This window comes from Globicephala melas, chromosome 1 (assembly GCF_963455315.2).
Source record: "Globicephala melas chromosome 1, mGloMel1.2, whole genome shotgun sequence".
Taxonomy (NCBI): Eukaryota; Metazoa; Chordata; class Mammalia; order Artiodactyla; family Delphinidae; genus Globicephala; species Globicephala melas.
In genome coordinates, this window is record NC_083314.1 from 137,368,860 (window position 1) to 137,388,021 (window position 19,162).

The window sequence follows — 19,162 nt, forward strand, 5'->3', positions numbered from 1 at the left end:
GGCACAAGCAATGGAATGATTTCTTTTAACTGGATTTGTTGGATAATGGAGTGTTTCAAGTCTACTGAAACCTTCATAAAATTTTTCTCTTTCCACACCAAGATAAACAGGGTACTGTTAACCAAATTAGTTAATTCTTTCAAGATTAAGACTGCTGCAATACCTTTGAATCATTTTGAAAATCAATTCTCAATGAAAAGTACAAATATGTGGAAGGTGGTTTATATTATGGATGTGTTTTGGTTTTACATTTTAATTAAATTACTACAAGTTTTTTTTCCATTTATCTGCTCACTCCTAAAAATTGAGACCCCAGACACATACCTCCAAAAATAGACCCAATCAGATAATCCTGACTTTCAAAATAATGAAAATTAAACTATTTCTTTATATTTATTACTTGCTAAACTTTTATTTATATACCCAGGAATTGAGCCTCCTTTTAAAAATCTGAGGTCAAAATTGCTAAGTAATGCTTAGAACTAAATTATGAAAATACTACATATTATATCAATATTTATAGGAGGCAACAAAACTTAAGAGAAAATTATAGCTTAAAACATCAATTATAGCTTAGAATAGAAAGAACTGATTAATTCACAATAGAAGCAATGAGATAACAGAATAGATATTAAATAGTACAAACAAAATGAATCAAAGCCCAAAGTTGGTTCTCTGAAAAAGACTATTAAAATCAACAAACATGCTAAAGTTAAGCCAAAAGATGTTATAAATAACCAGTAACTGAAATAGAAACAAAGCATTAAATAGAAAAATAAAAAGGATCACGGTAATAGAAAATTGGTAATTCATAAAAGAATTACTATTTGTCAATTTGTAGTTAAAAATATATAGAAGTTTTAACTTTCCATAAGAAAACGTTTCTTACTTTCATTAAAAAAAACAAAACAAAACAACAGAAACATAGAGACCTTTGACATTATCTATGAGAAATAAAAGTCTAAGGAGAAGTACTGACTTGCCCTAGAAAAAAACCAGCCAGTTAATAATAGAGATGGACTAATATGAAAGTTTTCTGATACCAAAACCCTTTTTTATGATAAACTATAGCTGATTTCATGTGTTTCATTTTTCTCCTTCCTGAATTGATTCTTACTGAATTTATCTTGTCTCATATGTTCTCTTCATTAGTTAGATAACACTGAATGTGTTTCCTAAGGTTCTGACTTAAAATGTTTTACAAACTTCAGCACCCAACATTCTTTTATGAAGGTGATGTCCTAAGGCCAATTTTGGATGAGCATGCAAAAAACATCAGCATCAAAAATGTCATCACCCAGGGCTTCCCTGGTGGCGCAGTGGTTGAGAGTCCGCCTGCCAATGCAGGGGACACGGGTTCATGTCCCGGTCCAGGAAGATCCCACATGCCGCGAAGCGGCTGGGCCCGTGAGCCATGGCCGCTGAGCCTGCGCGTCTGGAGCCTGTGCTCCACAACAGGAGAGGCCACAGCAGTGAGAGGCCCGCGTACCGCAAAAAACAAACAAACAAAAAAAATGTCATCACCCAGACTGATGCAAGCCCCTCAAGGAAGTAGACCTTGGTCTGTTCAGTTCACATTTTATTCATTACATTCAACCAAAAATGTTCTTTTTGTACTCAGCAGGATATGGATCACTGTGTTCATATATACCAACATAGCACACCAATTCCATTTATATCATCAGACTGCTTATCTTTATCTGGAGGATACTTTGGAAGCATTCTTCTAAAAAGAGCAGAATATCATCTGAAGAAGCCTGGAAGTAGTTGCATAATCATTTATGAAAATCTGAATCAACCTAAGGTTCTGTCTCTCACATGTTAAAGAGATAATGTATCAAATAAATAAGTACAATTTTTATTGAATATCCACTAAGTCCTAAGCATTGATTAAATTAACCTAATTAAAGTACATTTTATTTAGCCACTGAATACGAATCTCAGAATCTAGGTACAGTTAGGATACTGAAGATTTATAGCTTTTTAATTGCAGAGCTGTGCTCGAATTCAGATCTTCTGGCTTACATTTCAGTGTGCTTTCCACCAGTCTACAATAGTACATTTTTATGAAATTTCCTATAGCAATGTAGGTTGTCTCTGGAAAGTAGATATCCTCAAATGACTGAAATTCACTTACCTTGCTTCTTTTCACAGTTGACAGCACAACCTAAAATAAGCTGGAGCAACCTCCCAAGCTCCACAGAATCGGAACATTCAGTTATTTGGTTTAAATCAGGGATAAGTTCTTCAGAAATCTGTTGTCCCAAAAACTGCAGTGTTGAAAATAAATTAGATCACTCATTTATGTAGGCTACAGAGAATTGACTACACTGAATTATTGCAAGGAAAATAAATTATAAATAGGTTCACGAAAAGACTCAGATAAATTAACAAATGATAAACCCACAATTACTGACTAAAACCAGTTAGTAAAGTTCAAGCCACCTCCCAAAATTTTGAGAACCAACCAAAAGCAACTAAAATGGTTTTATAACAAATATCCTTTACCCCACTGTCAGAGAGAGGAATTGTTTAAGAAGCCCCTGGCCTGACCTATTATGATAAAACTTATGCCTTTCCATAAAAAAATAAACAGACTTAAGTCAAAGAAAGTTCATAATATTTTGATACATGTTCAATGAATAGAGAACCATAAAATAAACCAAATGAACAAAAAATCTAATGGATTAATCTTTCCTGGCTCTATCTTTTTTTTTTAAGATTGCTTTTTTCTTTTTTCTTTGGCTGTGCCATGCAGCTTGCAGGATCTTAATTCCCCGACCAGAGATTGAACTCAGGCCCTGGGAGAGAAAGTGCCACGTCCTAACCACTGGACTGCCAGGGAATTCCCAAGATTGTTTTTTGCAAGAAACTAAAAAGTATTCTTGCCATTAAAAAAACACCAAAAAACTTCAAAATGAGTTTTAGGCATTAATGAATTGAAAAATTTTAGTTCTAGAATTATTTGGAAGAAACTGCAAGTTCAATTGTATGAAAACTTTAAAAAGTAAAAACAAAATTCTTTAATGGCAAAACCAAACCAAAAACTTTTACACATTAAGCAATAAACTTTCTAATATCAAATAATCCTGCTAGAGAACTTCTTAAGATGCTGAATAAGAAAAACAAATCACTTGAATAATGCATTATCTAATGTGACTTTAATACTACTTTTATTTTGCATTTTTTCCCAATTCACTTGCACAAGCATAATTTCATAGTATGTCTTTGCTGTTATTTACATTGGAAAGAAATATAAAAACAACGCTTTAAATAGAAAAGTACTTTAATTTAGTTATAAGGTCTACTTTATAGCACTGCATAAAATCAAATTATATAAAGATGAAAGTGATTTTATTTGAGAAAAAATCAACTTGAAGAGTATCAATATAGAAACATTATTTTACAAATCAATATATTACTTTTTAGCCCCTTTACGCTAACAAAATTTGAGTGTTCTAAAAATGGAAAAATCATAATATATTTCAATTATGAATTATATACCAGTAAAATGTTATAAACAAAAAGCCAAGTCATTTTTCAGTGTCAATATAATTATCACAGAGTATTTTATATTTAAACAAAGTCAAATGATTTTCATACCTCATTGTAATAACCCATAATTCCTTGAAGTACCTTCTTTAAATTACTAGCCTAATGGAGGAAAAAAAATAAATTATTTAATATTAACAATGAAATAAAATATATGCCAAGGTGAAATACAATAAAAACTTCCTTATAAAAATGACAACAAAAACGTATATTAGAGTTCTATAAATACAAATACATGATTTTTAAACATCAAAGCTTTATTCAGAGTTTGATTATAGAAAAAATGTCTTCTTCCTTAGATAGTTAAACTAGAGTGATTGTATTTAAAGTGAGCCACAACAACCTCAAGTACCAACTTAAAAGATTTAGCTATGAGCATGTCCACCTGCAGTCATGAGTGAGTAACTGGATCTAGACTTACTCTCCACCACAAACAACTAGAAAACAGGACAAAATACAAGGAATATTGTTTTCAAGCTCTAGCCAAAAGACAATATAGAACTCTAATTTCTAAGAGAAGGAAAACAAAAAAGATGAGCCCTACACTAGTCTAAGATTTCTCTCTAGAGGCAATTTTCATACCATGGCACAGGGAGGTGGAAACAAAACAAAGCCTGATGTTCTCGTGGAGTTGAGAAGATAGACATCAGAAGTTCAGGAAGGTCGAGGTAGTTGGGATTTGCAGGGCAGATAAATGAAGAGGTGAGAGCTTTGGAAAGAAATCTCCATAGTAGTCCCTTTGACTCTTTGGCTGAATACTAATTTGCATGTGCATGGGTGAAACTCAATGAGATGAAACAAAAATGATTTCCGAGGAAACAACAATCTAGGGAACTATAAGCTGAACAATTCCTTGAAGATTGCACAGGGCCAGAAACTGCTGAAATTCCCACCAGTCAGAGTGAAGAGATCATGACTATGCTAATACAGACAAGCATTCACTAAAACCCCCCAAAAGGTAACAGCTTAGTAGTGAGTCTAACCTAGCCCTAGAGGAGAAAATAACTCTAGATCTGCCTTCCATCCCCCCAAACCCTGAAAAGATCAAACTGATTCACAAGTATCTTAACTGCCTGTAAGAACAAAGTCCAACACTCTTTAAAGGAATACAAAAAACCCAGCACTCAATAATAAAATTCACACTGTCTAGCGTCCAATAAAAAATTACTACACATGTGAAGAAGCAGGAGTATGTGAACTATAATTAGGAGAAAACTCAGTCAATAGAAACAAGCCTAAAATGAGAGATGAAAGAATTAGAAGATAAAAAAGTTAAAACTGTTAGTTTAAAAATGTTCCAAGGGGGGCTTCCCTGGTGGCACAGTGGTTAAGAATCCGCCCACCAATGCAAGGGACACAGGTTCAAGCCCTAGTCTGGGAAGATCCTACATGCCGTGGAGCAACTAAGCCCGTGCGCCACAACTACTGAGCCTGCGCTCTAGAGCCCGCAAGCCACAACTACTGAGCCCGCGTGCCACAACTACCGAAGCCTGCGTGCCTAGAGCCTGTGCTCTGCAACAAGAGAAGCCACCGCAATGAGAAGTCCGCGCACCGCAACGAAGAGTAGCCCCCGCTCGCTGCAACTAGAGAAAGCCCACGCGCAGCAATGAAGACCCAGTGCAGCCAAAAATTTAAAAAAAAAAAAAAATGTTCAAGGATTTAAATAAGATGAATATAAGAAAATAATTTTTTTTTAAAAAAAGAAGGAAATAAAGAGATTGTCAATGGATAAAAAAGCAAGACCTAACTATTAGGTGACTACATCACTTTCAATATAAATACACAGAGAGACTAAAGAAGAGAAAAAGATATAATAGGCAAAAATAATCTTTAAAAAACGGGAGTGGTACATCAGTATCAGACAAAGTAGACTTCCAAAAAAGAAATATTACCAGGGATAAAAATAAGTCATTTTATAATGATAAGTAGATTCATTCAACAAGAAGACATAAAAAATTAATGTATATAAACCAAATAACACAGATTCAAATTACATGATTAAAAAATTAGAATTGAAAGGAGAAATTGACAAATCCACAATCATCATTAGAGATCTGAGGACTCCTCCCCCCTTAACTGATAGAATAATCAGACAGAAAATCAATAAAGATATAAAAGTAAACAGTACTATCAACAAAGCTGTAATAATCCGTATTTGTAGGACTGCAAAATACATGTTGTTTTCAAGTGCACATGGAATATTCACCAAGACAGACCATATATTAGGTCATAAAATAAGTCTTAGTAAATGTAAAAGAATTCAGAGTATGTTCTCAAAACAAAATGGAATTAAATTAGAAATTAATAAATAAAAGAAAGATATGTAGAAAATCCTCAAATATTTAGAATTTGAAATACCTGCTTCTAATCTACCCAGGGGTCAAAAGAAAAATCACAAGGGAAATTACCAAATATTTTGATCTAAATGAAAATAAGAACACAGTATGTTAAGATGTGTGGGATGTGGCTAAGGCAATGCTTACTACTAGGGAAAAGTGCTTAAAGCTGATGACTTAAGCTTTCACCTTAAGAAGCAAGAAAAAGAGCAGATGTCAAGAAGAAAGGAAATAACAAAGAAGAGAAAGGAAATCAATAAAACAGAAAACAAAAGCTAGTTCTTTTCAAAAAAATTTTTTTTAATTGAAAAACATCAAGCCAGATTTATCAAGGAAGAAATATAAAAGACATAAATTACCAATATTAGAGAAGAAAGAACAGAAACAATTCAACATCCATCAACAGGTGAATGGCTAAGCAAATTGTGGTAAATCAGTGTAATGAAATACTACTCAGCAAAAAAAAAAGAAATAACTACTAATACAGGCAACATGGATGAGTCTCAAAAACAATACATGAGTAAAAGAATACCAAAGAGTTCATAATATCTGATTCCATTTATAGGGAACTCCAGAAATTAAACCTATACTGACTGAAAGCAGACCTGTGGCCACCCAGGGCCAAGTCAAGAGTGAGGATTAACTGGGAAGGGGCATATGTGCCTGTTTCTGCTTAATGGAAACGTTCTATATCTAACTATGATGGTATAAGAACATACACAAGTGTCAAAACTCAAACTATACACAATAAAATGTACCCTTCAGTTAATTTAAAAAATAAGATTTAGTTGAGCTTAGTGCTAATTTCAGACCACTGTTTGGATCAAGTATTTCTAGCATTCATTCTACATACCTTTATTCGCCAGTTGTCACTGATATCCTCTTTAATTCGGCTTAACCAAGATTCATTGAACCAAGCTACATCACTACAACAAAAATACAAATGTTGAACATTAAAATGATTTTATTTCATGAAAAATACCAAATTTAATCAACAGATTCAAAGTTATTTTCCATCTTAAAGCCTGTCCTTAATAAGAATAGTAAATATTATTTAAAATGAACCCACTGAACTTTTTGTTATTCCTAAGGGTTTCTTTTGGAATTACTCATAGTAAATTAATTAAGTCATTAACATCTTCAATTTAACAAACATTTACTAAATATCTCATACTAGGCACCCTGGTAGGTAGATGTAAAAGTCCCAATCCTAAAGGGAAAAAAAAGGAAAACATTTTAACGTGTCTACTATGTATCAAGCACTGTGCTTGATGTTTTTTCATATTACTTCATTTAAATATCATAGTAACTTGGCAAAGCAACCATTATCCCCAATCTTACTCCTCAGTGAACTGAGAATAAGACAATAATTTTCCCCAAGTGACACTAGTACATGGCAAAGTTTAGTATTAAGTCCGATATTGACATTGAAGGCCAAGACAAAGAACTGCTATACCAAATTTTTATGTATTCAATAAGGCCTTGAAGAATAACACCCGATTATAAATAGTGAACTACAATAATAGATTATATTCTTTTTTTTTTTTTTTTTTTGCGGTACGCTGGCCTCTCACTGTTGTGGCCTCTCCCGTTGTGGAGCACAGGCTCCGGAGGCGCAGGCTCAGCGGCCATGGCTCACGGGCCCAGCCGCTCCGCGGCATGTGGGATCTTCCCGGACCGGGGCACAAACCCGTGTCCCCTGCATTGGCAGGCGGACTCTCAACCACTGCGCCACCAGGGAAGCCCAATAGATTATATTCTAAACAAATACTTGGATGCTTGCTGTAAGAGTAAAATGAAGATGAATAATTTATTAACCTGACTCTTAGAGAAATATCTAATAAAGGGAGAAAGTAAAGAGCACAAATAGCTATACTCAAAGGAGAATGTGATAAATGCTTTAAGGAGTAAACAAACACCAAGAAATTACAGAATGTTAGTACTAGAAGAGGTCTTACCTAAATTTTTACTTTACAGATAAGCCAACTGAAGTGAGGGTAGAAATTAAAGAGGTTATTTCCAAGGCGGTATCCTGAATTTAAAGATGCAAAGCTGAAAACAGTGCCTAGTTTTTCAGCAGTCATTCTGCCTCAGATGTGCTAAAACAGAAGATGTCACTTCTGACTACAGTAACCAGAAATGGCTTCACCATTTTCAATTCATTCTTTGGAATTTGTAACCATTTTCTTTTGAGCAAATTAATGTTAATTATTTTCGACTTTTCTCAGATGCTAAGGCTATAATTACCAAAATAACTGGGCTAAGTGTATAAATGGTATATTTCTAACCAGGTATTTACCTGAAAAGACTAAATTTATTTAGTTAATGAGTCAAAACTCTCAAAGTAAATTTACTTTCTTTTGACATCAGTTTAAGTTGAAGAGGTATGCCAGTTGCAATGGTTAATTTTATGTGTCAATTTGGCAGGGCCCCAGTACCCATATATTTGGTGAAACATGCTTGGATGTTATAGTGAAGATGTATTTTAGATGAGATTAACATGTAAATCAGTAGACTCTGAGTAAAGCTAATTACCCTCCATAATGCGGTTGGGCCTCATCCAATCAGCTGAAGGCCTTAAGAAAATGACTCACCTCCCCTGAGAAAGAGTAAATTCTGCCAGTAGACTGCCTGTCGACTCTAGCTGCAACATCAACTCCTCCCTGGATCTCCAGCCTGCTGGTCTACCTACTCTGTGGGTTTTGGAGTTGCCAGCCTGCAAAATCACGTGAGCCAATTCTTAAATTTCTGTCTCATCCTGTGTGTGTGCGTGTGTGTGTGTGTGTACATATACACATGCATATATATACATATCTTATTGGTTCTATTTCTTTGGAGAACCCTGACTACCTACTACAGTTGTCTTCTGACCCTAAAAAAAATCTTCATATATGATTCTATAATTCTATAATTCCATTGTAATTACCTTTAGAAAATGGATCTAGAGATAACCTCTTCTAGTGTTTCCTCCTTTTGTCTTGCATTCCTACTTGTCTTCCTTCCCATCTCAAATCAGCTTTAGCCCTATGTCTTAGAGTGTGCTCAGGCTGCTACAGCAAAATACCACTAGATGGCTTAAACAACAGAAATTTATTCCTCACAGTTCTGGAGGCCGGAAGTCCAAAATCAAGATGCTAGCAAGGTAGGTTTCATTCTGAGATCTCTAGTTGCTATCATCTTGCTGTGTGCTCACATGACCTCTTTTTTGGATGTTTATAGACAGAGGGTGAGCTCTCTGACTTCTCTTCTTATAAGGAGCTCAATTCTACTGGATGATGTCTCCCCACTTTTATGACCTCATTTAACTTTAATTACTTCTGTATAGACCCCATCTCCAATATAGTTAAACTGGGGGTTTGGGCTTCAACAGGAATTTTAAAGGGACACAAACATTCAGTCCATAATACCCTAACTGAGAAATACTTTCTAACTTCTCCATAGAAATCTAACTCCTGTTCTCTTACAAACAAATCCATCCTTCTCAAACAATTATAATTGCAGCCAATCTTTCCCCCTATTAAACTTTATATCCAATCTCAGAACATTCAGGACATATCCTTCTTTCACATTTTTGCACTGCCACATCTACATGCTTTAACTAGACTCTTGGCCCCAACAATTAGCTCGTTTTTTCTAGTATTTCCCAGAACTTCAATGAAACTTAAGAGACACCAAATAAGAAGGGAACACAAGACTAAGGAAGTGAAATGTGGTCTTAACTGTTTTCTAATAAAACTAAGTAAGAAACACTACAGGATTATTTTTTAACTCCACCCATGGTACTTGTCTTCATAATTCTACCAACTAAATATAGGTAGTAATTAACACCTACTGGTTACTAGACACAACATAGCTGTGTTGCTTCAGTGGACACCCTGACACCATTCTTCGTAAATAATCAAAAGGCCTTGTGTGCTTAGCACATCAAATTGTGATCTGTACTTTGGACATGCACATCTGGCCTCTCATTTATTAAGACTCCAAAGTAAAAGTCTATCAGGAGGGGTTCAACATACTAGGCTGAAATGATTACAGTTGACTGAGGGCACTGGCTTGAGTCAGGCCAAAGTGATAAAAATATGGGCTTTGCAATTTTACTCATTATTTGACTTACTGAAGTCATTTCACCTTTATAAACCTCTGTTTCCTCACCTATAAACTGAGGATAAAAATAATGCCTACCTCACAAAACAGTAATAAAAATTAAATGAAATACCATATGTATAGGGTATAGAACAATGTCTTACATTTAGTAAATACTCATATGTTGGCTTTCATGATTTATTATTTTAAATGCTCAAATATCTGCTGAATGAATGAATGAACAAGTAAGTGCATGATACTTGAGGTCTCTGGATATTCTACATTCTGTCTCATTCTTCTCCCTCTCACAAAAATGTCTAGTCAAAGACAATAGAAAAAAACAGAGAAATTATCTGGTGCTTAAAGTGACAAAGCTAAAAAGTAGCATGCACTATTTATAGCTGTTATGGGTTGAATTATGTCCCCAAAAAAGATGTGTTCAAGGCTTAACCCCCGCTACCTGTGAATGTAACCTTATTCGGAAATAGGGTCTTTGCAGATGTAATCAAGTTAAGATGAGGTCACACTAAATTAGGGTGGACCCTAATCCATTATGACTGGTGTCCTTCTAAGAGGAGAAGAGACACAGAGGGAAGACAGCCGTGTGAAGACAGAAACAAAGATTGAAGTTATGATGCCTCAAACTAAGGGATGCCTGGGGCTACCAAGGACTAGAAACAGCAAGGCAGGATCCTGACCTAGAGGTTTTGAAGGGAGCACAGTCCAGCCAATACCTTGATATAGGACTTCTAACCTCCTGAACTCGTAAAGAACAAATTTTTGTTGTTTTAAGCCACCTAATCTGTGGCACTGTTATGGAAACCATGGGATACGAATACAGTTGTAGTTATAATTTTCCCCCCATGTGTCTTTAAAATAACAACAGTTTCTGCATTTAAAAAAGAGATGCATATTATGTATTAAGACTTAAGAAAACAATTAAAGAACTGTAGAATCCTAGCAACAATTCCATGGCTCACCATGTCTAAGTCATATACTTTGGGAATTGATTTTTTTTTTTTTTTTTTTTTTTTTTTTTTTTGCGGTACGCAGGCCTCTCACTATTGTGGACTCTCCCGTTGCGGAGCACAGGCTCCGGACGCACAGGCTCAGCGGCCATGGCTCACGGGCCCAGCCGCTCCGCAGCATGTGGGATCTTCCCAGACCGGGGCACGAACCTGTGTCCCCTGCATCGGCAGGCGGGCTATCAACCACTGCGCCACCAGGGAAGCCCTGGGAATTGATTTTTAAGATTTTATTATTTAGAAGCATACCTGCCTCAGGTAACTAATGAAAGAATTATTCATTAGATTTTGCTACTTCCTTAAAAAGCAAATTTTTCCTTCTCATTTTCAGTAACAACTTTGATGTGAGTCACAACAGCCATCAACGCAATAGATAATAAATTGGAACATATATAAAGTGCTTTGAAGTGTTCAAAGAAATAAGGTAAAATTTGCTTTTTTTAGCAGGAATATTATAAACTGACCCAACTAGGGGAAAATGTATGCTATAAGTTTCACTGTCTGGATCCAGACTTCTGAAAAGCTTACAGAAGAGGAAGGGGGTTCAAAAAGAAAAATAAATTTAAATTGGCTCTTATACTATAAGGAGGTGTAGACATCTAAGTACATGCAAAAACAAATGGAACAAAAAAAGAGGTTTAGGCCCAATTTTAGGTCACTGTCATTTGTTTTATGAAGAATGAGAGCTTTCTGATTGGTTGGCCATTTTATTATTCCTGCAGAAAAGCTATTAGAAGACAGTAAGAGACAAAAGAGAGAATAAAAAAAGAAAAATCAGATAGACAGAGGATCAGCAGTAACAACAGAATCCAACACATTATGTAAGAATGAGTTGGTGATAAAGGATACGGTTTAACTAAAATTGACCTGACCCTACTCTAAACATCAGGTACAGTGCTAGCATACAGGAGGTCAAAGAGCCATATGTATCACCATATAATAGTAAAAACAGGTCTCATCTACTGTGTTGTGGTGTAAAGCTATTAAAGACACTTCAATACATATAAATGACATCTTTGGATGGCACTGTTGAAGTGAGTGAATGCTCACCGGCCTTACACCTACACCAAAACAACGTAGCTGCGTCTACACCAACAAGCACAAGAATGAGAAAAGGCCAGGTCGTATGTGCTAATGACAAAAAACAATGATGACTTTCCCAAATCATCAAGAAAGGACCATATTCAGAATTCTTAGTTCTGACCAATTAAATCACTTTGAAACCAATTAGGGTATAAATAATTAAGAAACATTTTTAAGAAAGCAGGGGAGTAAGGCATATTTTAGAATGACTGCCAAAAAAAAATGTTAACATGCTAAATTTATCTTTTAAAGTGTTAATCTTGAGTTAACCATAAAATCTGTCTATTCAAATTAGATCATTTTGAAGATTCCAAGTAACTAAGATTATGATATTGTTTGAAGTTGTTTTTCTAAGAGTGGTAAAGAAGTTTTTCTAATCTATCTACAGAGTTTTTCAATGTCAATCATAAAAAACCTTTACAAAATGATGGCAATAATTAAATAATTTCTGATATATAAAACCATGTAGCAGAAATAGGAGTCTGGTCTCACTGAAGATATATTACCATGAAAGTAAGCTAATACAAAATCAGTATGACTATTAACTAATAAATTATGACCACAGGGCTTCCTAGGTGGCACAGTGGTTAAGAATCCACCTGCCAATGCAGGGGACACGGGTTCGAGCCCTGGCCGGGGAAGATCCCACATGCCGTGGAGTAACTAAGCCCATGTGCCACAACTACTGAGCCCATGTGCCACAACTATTGAAGCCCGTGTGCCTAGAGCTCATGTTCTGCAACAAGAGAAGCCATGACAATGAGAAGCCCGCACACCGCAACAAACAGTAGCCCCTGCTTGCCGCAACTAGAGAAAGCCTGTGCACGGCAACGAAGACCCAACACAGCCAAAAAAAATTAATTAATTTTTTAAAAATTATGACTACAGAATAGGCCCTGTACAGAAGAGTACAACTCATATTGTAGATATTATAACCCTAATCCTTATACAATGTTTGGCAAAAATTACGAAATAATGGATTTAGGAACTTTTGATATTGTATAATTATATAAAAGGGGCCCAACCCAAACAGAATCACTTTATTGGTTAAGGTACCCAGCATTTGTGACTTAAAATGTCATTTACACAACATTTCATTATTGGTGGATTCATACAATTATGATTATTAATTCAATATAGATTTTAAATTAATATTTTTTCCAAATCCAGTATTTCCTGCTTCAATTATCTCAAAAATAATAATCTCCATGTACTGATATCTTAAGATGACAACAGAATAACTGAAGGAAACATTACCGTATAAGAAATTATATCACTCATTTAACCTATTTCTTTCTCAGTAACTATAACTTGTGAACATGACCAGAACAAGTTTAAAATTAACATCTCTTGAATAGATAAGAACCCTGATTGCTCATTTAATTAAGATGTATCTCTATGAACAAGCAAGAAGTAATCAGGTGGTAAAATTTTTTGTTCCTTACATGCAAGAATGCCTTGGCAAAATATACCTGTCATCACTGGAAAGGATAAAGTTTCAATAACCTTTAGAACACAAGTCTAAATTTTCTTCCTTGAAATTGGGTTTACAATTATTTCAGGAAGAGTGTGGAACACTACTTACATTTGATGAAGAACTTGTGCCATGGCAACTCCATTAGTCAGCTGTTTCACATCCTGACAAGGTGCAGCAGTATTGAATGTCTGCAGCTAAAATGACATAAAGCAAGTTACTTAACTGCTTTACTCCCCTCCCCCCTCAATTTATATACATGAATGAACACCAGAGAGAAAACTGTTTTGTTTAAATAGACCCTGCCAAACAAATGAAATTATACTAATATGTTTCTATGACTGTTATATTTTTATAAGAATACTTAACATTTCATAAAATCATTACCATACCTAATAGTCAAACGTATTGATGTCATGCATGAAGTACTTCAGAATTTCTGAAAAACACGTGTAGAACTCTTAAGAAAGTAATAGTCTGTGTTTTGTCAATTTTTAGGAGAATAACATCAGGAAAAGAATTTTAAGATAACCTAACATCTGCAAGTTAAAATTTCACTCATATCATTTGGTAGGAAAACAAAAGCTAGAAATGTCAAGTCTAAAACTACCTAGTTAATCAATAAGCTCTAAATAAGGCAGGACTTCTGCCTGTTACCAACAGTTACCCTTAGAGCATGAACAGTCCAGGGCCCACCAATCACGTCAAGTTGTATCTATCTAGTTTGGCTTTAGATGCTACTAACTTTTCAAATCTCTGTGTGTTAAACATTCATGTACATTTTAAAAACAGAAGTGAAACAGTGGCAACTCTTCCTAATAAGCAAATACAAGATAGAGGAATTTTTTTAAAGCAAATTGCAACAGAGCTCAATGGATTATATACTTTCTCGAAATCTAATCTCAATCCATAAATATCTTAAATTAAATATACTATGATTCTTTATTCCCTCACATATTCATCTCCTTTACTATTCAATTATAATTCCTTAGTTTACCACCATAATACACCTTTAGTGGTTGTTGTATTTTGAGATTCTACAAATCTGTCTCCATTATCCTTATACAAAGTGGAAGAATGACACAAACTACGTAAATCTAGCCACAGGTACTTTCAAAGCACAAAGATAAAGATACTTTACTGAGCTTCTACTCTACGTAGGGCACTGTAGTATAGGAAGGAGTTACAAGGGAAAAACACCAGGTTTCCACTCTCAAGTCGCTCCAATCCAGAGTTAAGGAGAGGAGAAAAAGACACAAAATCATTTGCAGAAGATGTCACTTCTAGTCTCATGACTGCAGTATGCACAAAATGTTCCAAAATATACAAGAGTCAACTAACCTAATTAGGGCTTGTATTTATTAAAAACTTCTTAAAGACTTATTTATTAAAGACTTCTTAGAGATGATTCCAATGGATGACCCTGAGTAAAGAAAGGGCCAGGGGAAGGAAACTTCAGGAAATAGCAACATGATAAAAGCACAAGTACAAGAAAAGATATGGTATTTTTAGGTAACATGCAGTTCAGTATTGCTGGATTTCTCTGCATGTTCAGTTGTTAAGGGAGACAACCAAGGGGATAAAAAACAGGCATGCGTCAGAACTCGGGGTCATGGCAAGAAACTTGGAATTATCCTTAATGGTATTATCTATATCATGGGGAAACAGTAGAATGGTTTCTACCTCACAAGTTGGTTGTGAGAATTAAATAAATTAGCAAACACAGTGTACTCAGATCAGTGCCTGGCACGTGGTACAAACTCAACAGCTGTTAGCACATTAGCTATGAGTCAGGGTTTCTCAAAGTGTGGCATCTAAGAACAATATGTAACAGAATCTCCAGACAAACTAAATCAGAAAATCCCCAAGTGATTCTTATGTACATCAGTTCTTTAGAACCACTGCTCTGGGTGATGAAGAATCACTAAAGAGTAACAAGGAAGAGACATCTTTAGTATGTTTTGGATAGTAGCAAGAGTGACACAGAGAATGGGAGAGAGTAGCTTTATGCTTGCTCAGTTAGAAGGCTCCTGCAATGGTCTTTTTGACAACATGGAATGCTAAGATTAGTTAGGGTAATGCTGACTAACAGGACAGCGTGAATTCATGGAATATTTAAATTATAAAATAAGAAGGATTTTGCAGTTGGGTGGATGTACAAGGAAGAAAAACCCCAGGGTTTAGGGCATCTTTAAAAGGAAGATAATCATATACGTTCGGGTAAAATGTGGCTCCCACTTCTCAACCCTTCCTACTTACACATTACATCATTAAGTTTCTACAAAATGGATATGATTAGTGATTTTAAGAAGGCAATTTCATGAGACACAGAATATTAGGCAAAATAGTAAAGAAATATGTAAAAGGAGTAAATACACTGAGTGCCTCATGGTCCACCACGCCCAGATTAAGATCAATTTCTTCTTTTTACAGCCATGAAAAGTATTTCTTGGAAGCTCTTAAACTAGTTGCAAAATAAATTGGGTAACAGAGAACGTCACTTCATTTGGCTAAATTGAAAGACTTTATAACCAAGAAGTGTGAATGAATTATAAAGCTCAGTGAGGGGAGTGAAGCCAAAGCAGTGGGACAAAAGAAAATGTACCCTTTCAGACTACTCTTCATAGAGGTGAAGATGCAAAAGTCTTTTGGTGAGTGACCCAGAAAGGACAAACAGGGCTTCCATCACTAAACACAGTGCTCTGGCAAATAGCATCTTACTTTCTTCTTTATTTTTAAATAAAGCAAACAATCAGAAATGTGGAAATGCTGTTCCTGAACTGCTTCAATATAAACGTCAAAGAAATCAAGGAAGAAAAGGGGTTTTCACCACTGATACCCAACAAAAACTCAACTTTGGGTCAACTTTATTCTCAAATTATTCTCAAATTCTCTTCCGTCAGCTGCTCATTTCAGAAAGAGAATCACTGCTCTGAGTTTTAAGATCTTCATAAAAATGATTCAGCCTTTTTTTTTTTTTTGTAACTTGGGCATACATTCGGTATTAGTTTTTCCTTCACCGGCATGTTGAAGGCAAAGAATGAAAGAACCAAGTAAACCATTAAGGAAAGCCTGGTCCAGCACTCTAACTTTATTGAAGAAATTAAAGTCCAAAGATTTAAAATTTTCAAATCACAGAGCCAAAAGGCAGAATTAAATTTATCTTCACACACGTACTTCAAACTCTCTCTACCATGTAAATGATGCCCAAATTTATCCTTCAGCCCTGAATGTTTTGCTAAGTAGCAGTATAACATTTCTAAGAACTAACTATTTTAAGGTGAGCTCCAAATCATAAAATATAACTTTTAAAGAACTGCCAAAACAGGCATCTCTTCACCTAACCAACTTTTCTTGATGACCTCTCTGTTAAGGATGGTTCTATTGTCCTAGAACAATGTCCAGTACTGAAAGAACACAGTTTACTACCAGCTGTCTTCTTACTTCCATTATAACGTTTTTAGTGGTTTTTTTGCGGTACGCGGGCATCTCACTGTTGTGGCCTCTCCCGTTGCGGAGCACAGGCTCCGGACGCGCAGGCTCAGCGGCCATGGCTCACGGGCCCAGCCGCTCCCCGGCATGTGGGATCTTCCCGGACCGGGGCACGAACCCGCGTCCCCTGCATCAGCAGGCGGACTCTCAACCACTGCGCCACCAGGGAAGTCCCATCATAACGGTTTTTTAATCTTATATCTCCTACAACTTCCCCTCAACACGCAACATTACTTAGCTTGGCAGGGAGCACATTCATTAAGAGTCCAGGGATATCATGACAAAGGTGTCTTCCATTACCTTCTTTCAATCTATCCTCAAAGAAGACTATTACGTTACTGCTAGAAGTTCTTCCCTGTGTCTGGAAAACTCATTTCTCTTGATTTCTACTTGTTGAAATTCATCAATCCTCTATGAAATAGTTAAAAATTTATCCTAGGTATCTACAAAAACCTATATACTTAGTGGTGAATAACGTATGGTGAAATACTAGTCTCTGATGTCAGGACCAAGACAAGGATATTCACTATCATCACTTTGATTCAGTGTTGTACTGCAGATCCTAGTCAGTTTTTGTTTCTGGGAATAAAGCAGAAAACAGGTCAGACAAGAGCTCTGACCCCAAAGTGCAAACGAGATGACTTCAGAAAATGTTAAGTGTTACAGACACAACAAAAAGGGGTTAACAGGTTACAATGGGATAGGAGTAGGAGACAGGTAGGTCACTCACTGTCACAGACTGTCTCTGAAAGATGACAAGAGACCCAAGAACTGAATGGTGAGAAGCCAGCCAGCCACTGGAAGAACCAGAAGGAGGATATTTTAGGAAGAGGGAAGAGAAGTTAAAAAGCCCTGATGCATTAAAAAAAAAAAAAAAAAAAAAGAGCTTGACTTCAAGAAACAGAAAGTCAACACAGCATGGTGGGCACGGAGGAGTGTGGCATGAGACCAGTTTGCAGAAAGTTGGGGAGGTGAGGTAAGACCAACTATGCAGTAGCTGATGAACAGCAAAGTTCACTGGGAAACATCCAGAGAGGTAAAGAAAAGCCTAGAGGCAGGAACCTAAGAAACTAAGGCAGAAGATAATTTCACAAAGGAGCCATCAATTAAGATAAGGATAATATAATAGTTCCCAGTCTGCCAATCCCAGTACGTGAAGGCCTTAGAGAAAAGAGCTCAAGTGCAATGGGCTGAGGAGTAAATTAAAGCTCAAAAAGTATAAAGGATGAGTACTTAAAAATGCAAGAAATATGACTGTGAAGGAAGAGGGGGAATACAGTGTAGCTTTAATAGGGAGTGATGGCTCTTTTTCTTTTTAAGAGAGGGAAGATTCGAGCAAGTTTACATGTAGAGAGGAAAGAGCTAATGGAAAGGAAAAAAATAAATACCAAAAGGGGATAAATGACAGAGCAAAGTTTTACAAGAGGTGAAAGAGGTGGACCTAGAGCCAGAGCCAAAGATAAGGAGGAGGTCGTTTTCCTGATGGGGAGAAGGTTTGGGGCTCAAACAGGGTACTGATAAAGGTTTGCAAGGAGAAGTAAGAGAGGAACTGTGTGGTTATTCTTAATCATAAAGCTGGGCAGTATACAGGAACAAGAGAATTTGGCTGTAGCAGCATTTGAGAGGCAACAGTCTGCACGTTAATTCCATTTTCTCCATAGTGTTTCAGCAGCCTGAGAGAGAACTGGAGAAGCGAACAACCAGTTATACTCTGTCACCTATGATTCCTTATCTTTCCTTATATTATAAATAATATTTTTACATGGGACTTCCCTGGCGGTCCAGTGCTTAAGACTGTGCTCCCAATGCAGGGGGCACGGGTTCGATCCCTTGTGCGGGGGAACTAAGATTCAACATGCCACATGGCGCAGCCAGAAAAATAAAAGTAAATATAAATAAATAATATTTTTACAGTTTTTAAGGAATTTTGCCTTCCATTATAAAAAATACACAGCTCTGCCTACCACATCAATTAAAATTGAAAATTCTTTGATTATGCTTGATATCTTTCTTCCTCAGTGTCTTACACAAAGTAGGAACTTCACTATTTATTAATACTGATTAAAACAATGGATACAGTCACAAAATATTTTAAATTTTGAAATACAATTCAAGAA

General features: G+C 35.9%; 1 protein-coding gene across 1 annotated transcript in view; it reads right to left on the reverse strand.

The window, feature by feature from the left end:
* HOOK1 (hook microtubule tethering protein 1) overlaps positions 1 to 19,162 on the reverse strand; it is a 64,742-nt gene that overhangs the window by 43,660 nt on the left and 1,920 nt on the right. Inside the window, exons 2-5 of the mRNA XM_030870312.2 lie at positions 13,665 to 13,750; positions 6,742 to 6,814; positions 3,604 to 3,654; positions 2,138 to 2,270 (exon numbers count right to left, since the gene is read on the reverse strand). Of these exons, the coding sequence (XP_030726172.1) occupies positions 2,138 to 2,270; positions 3,604 to 3,654; positions 6,742 to 6,814; positions 13,665 to 13,750 (343 nt within the window). The remainder of the gene's footprint in view (positions 1 to 2,137; positions 2,271 to 3,603; positions 3,655 to 6,741; positions 6,815 to 13,664; positions 13,751 to 19,162) is intronic.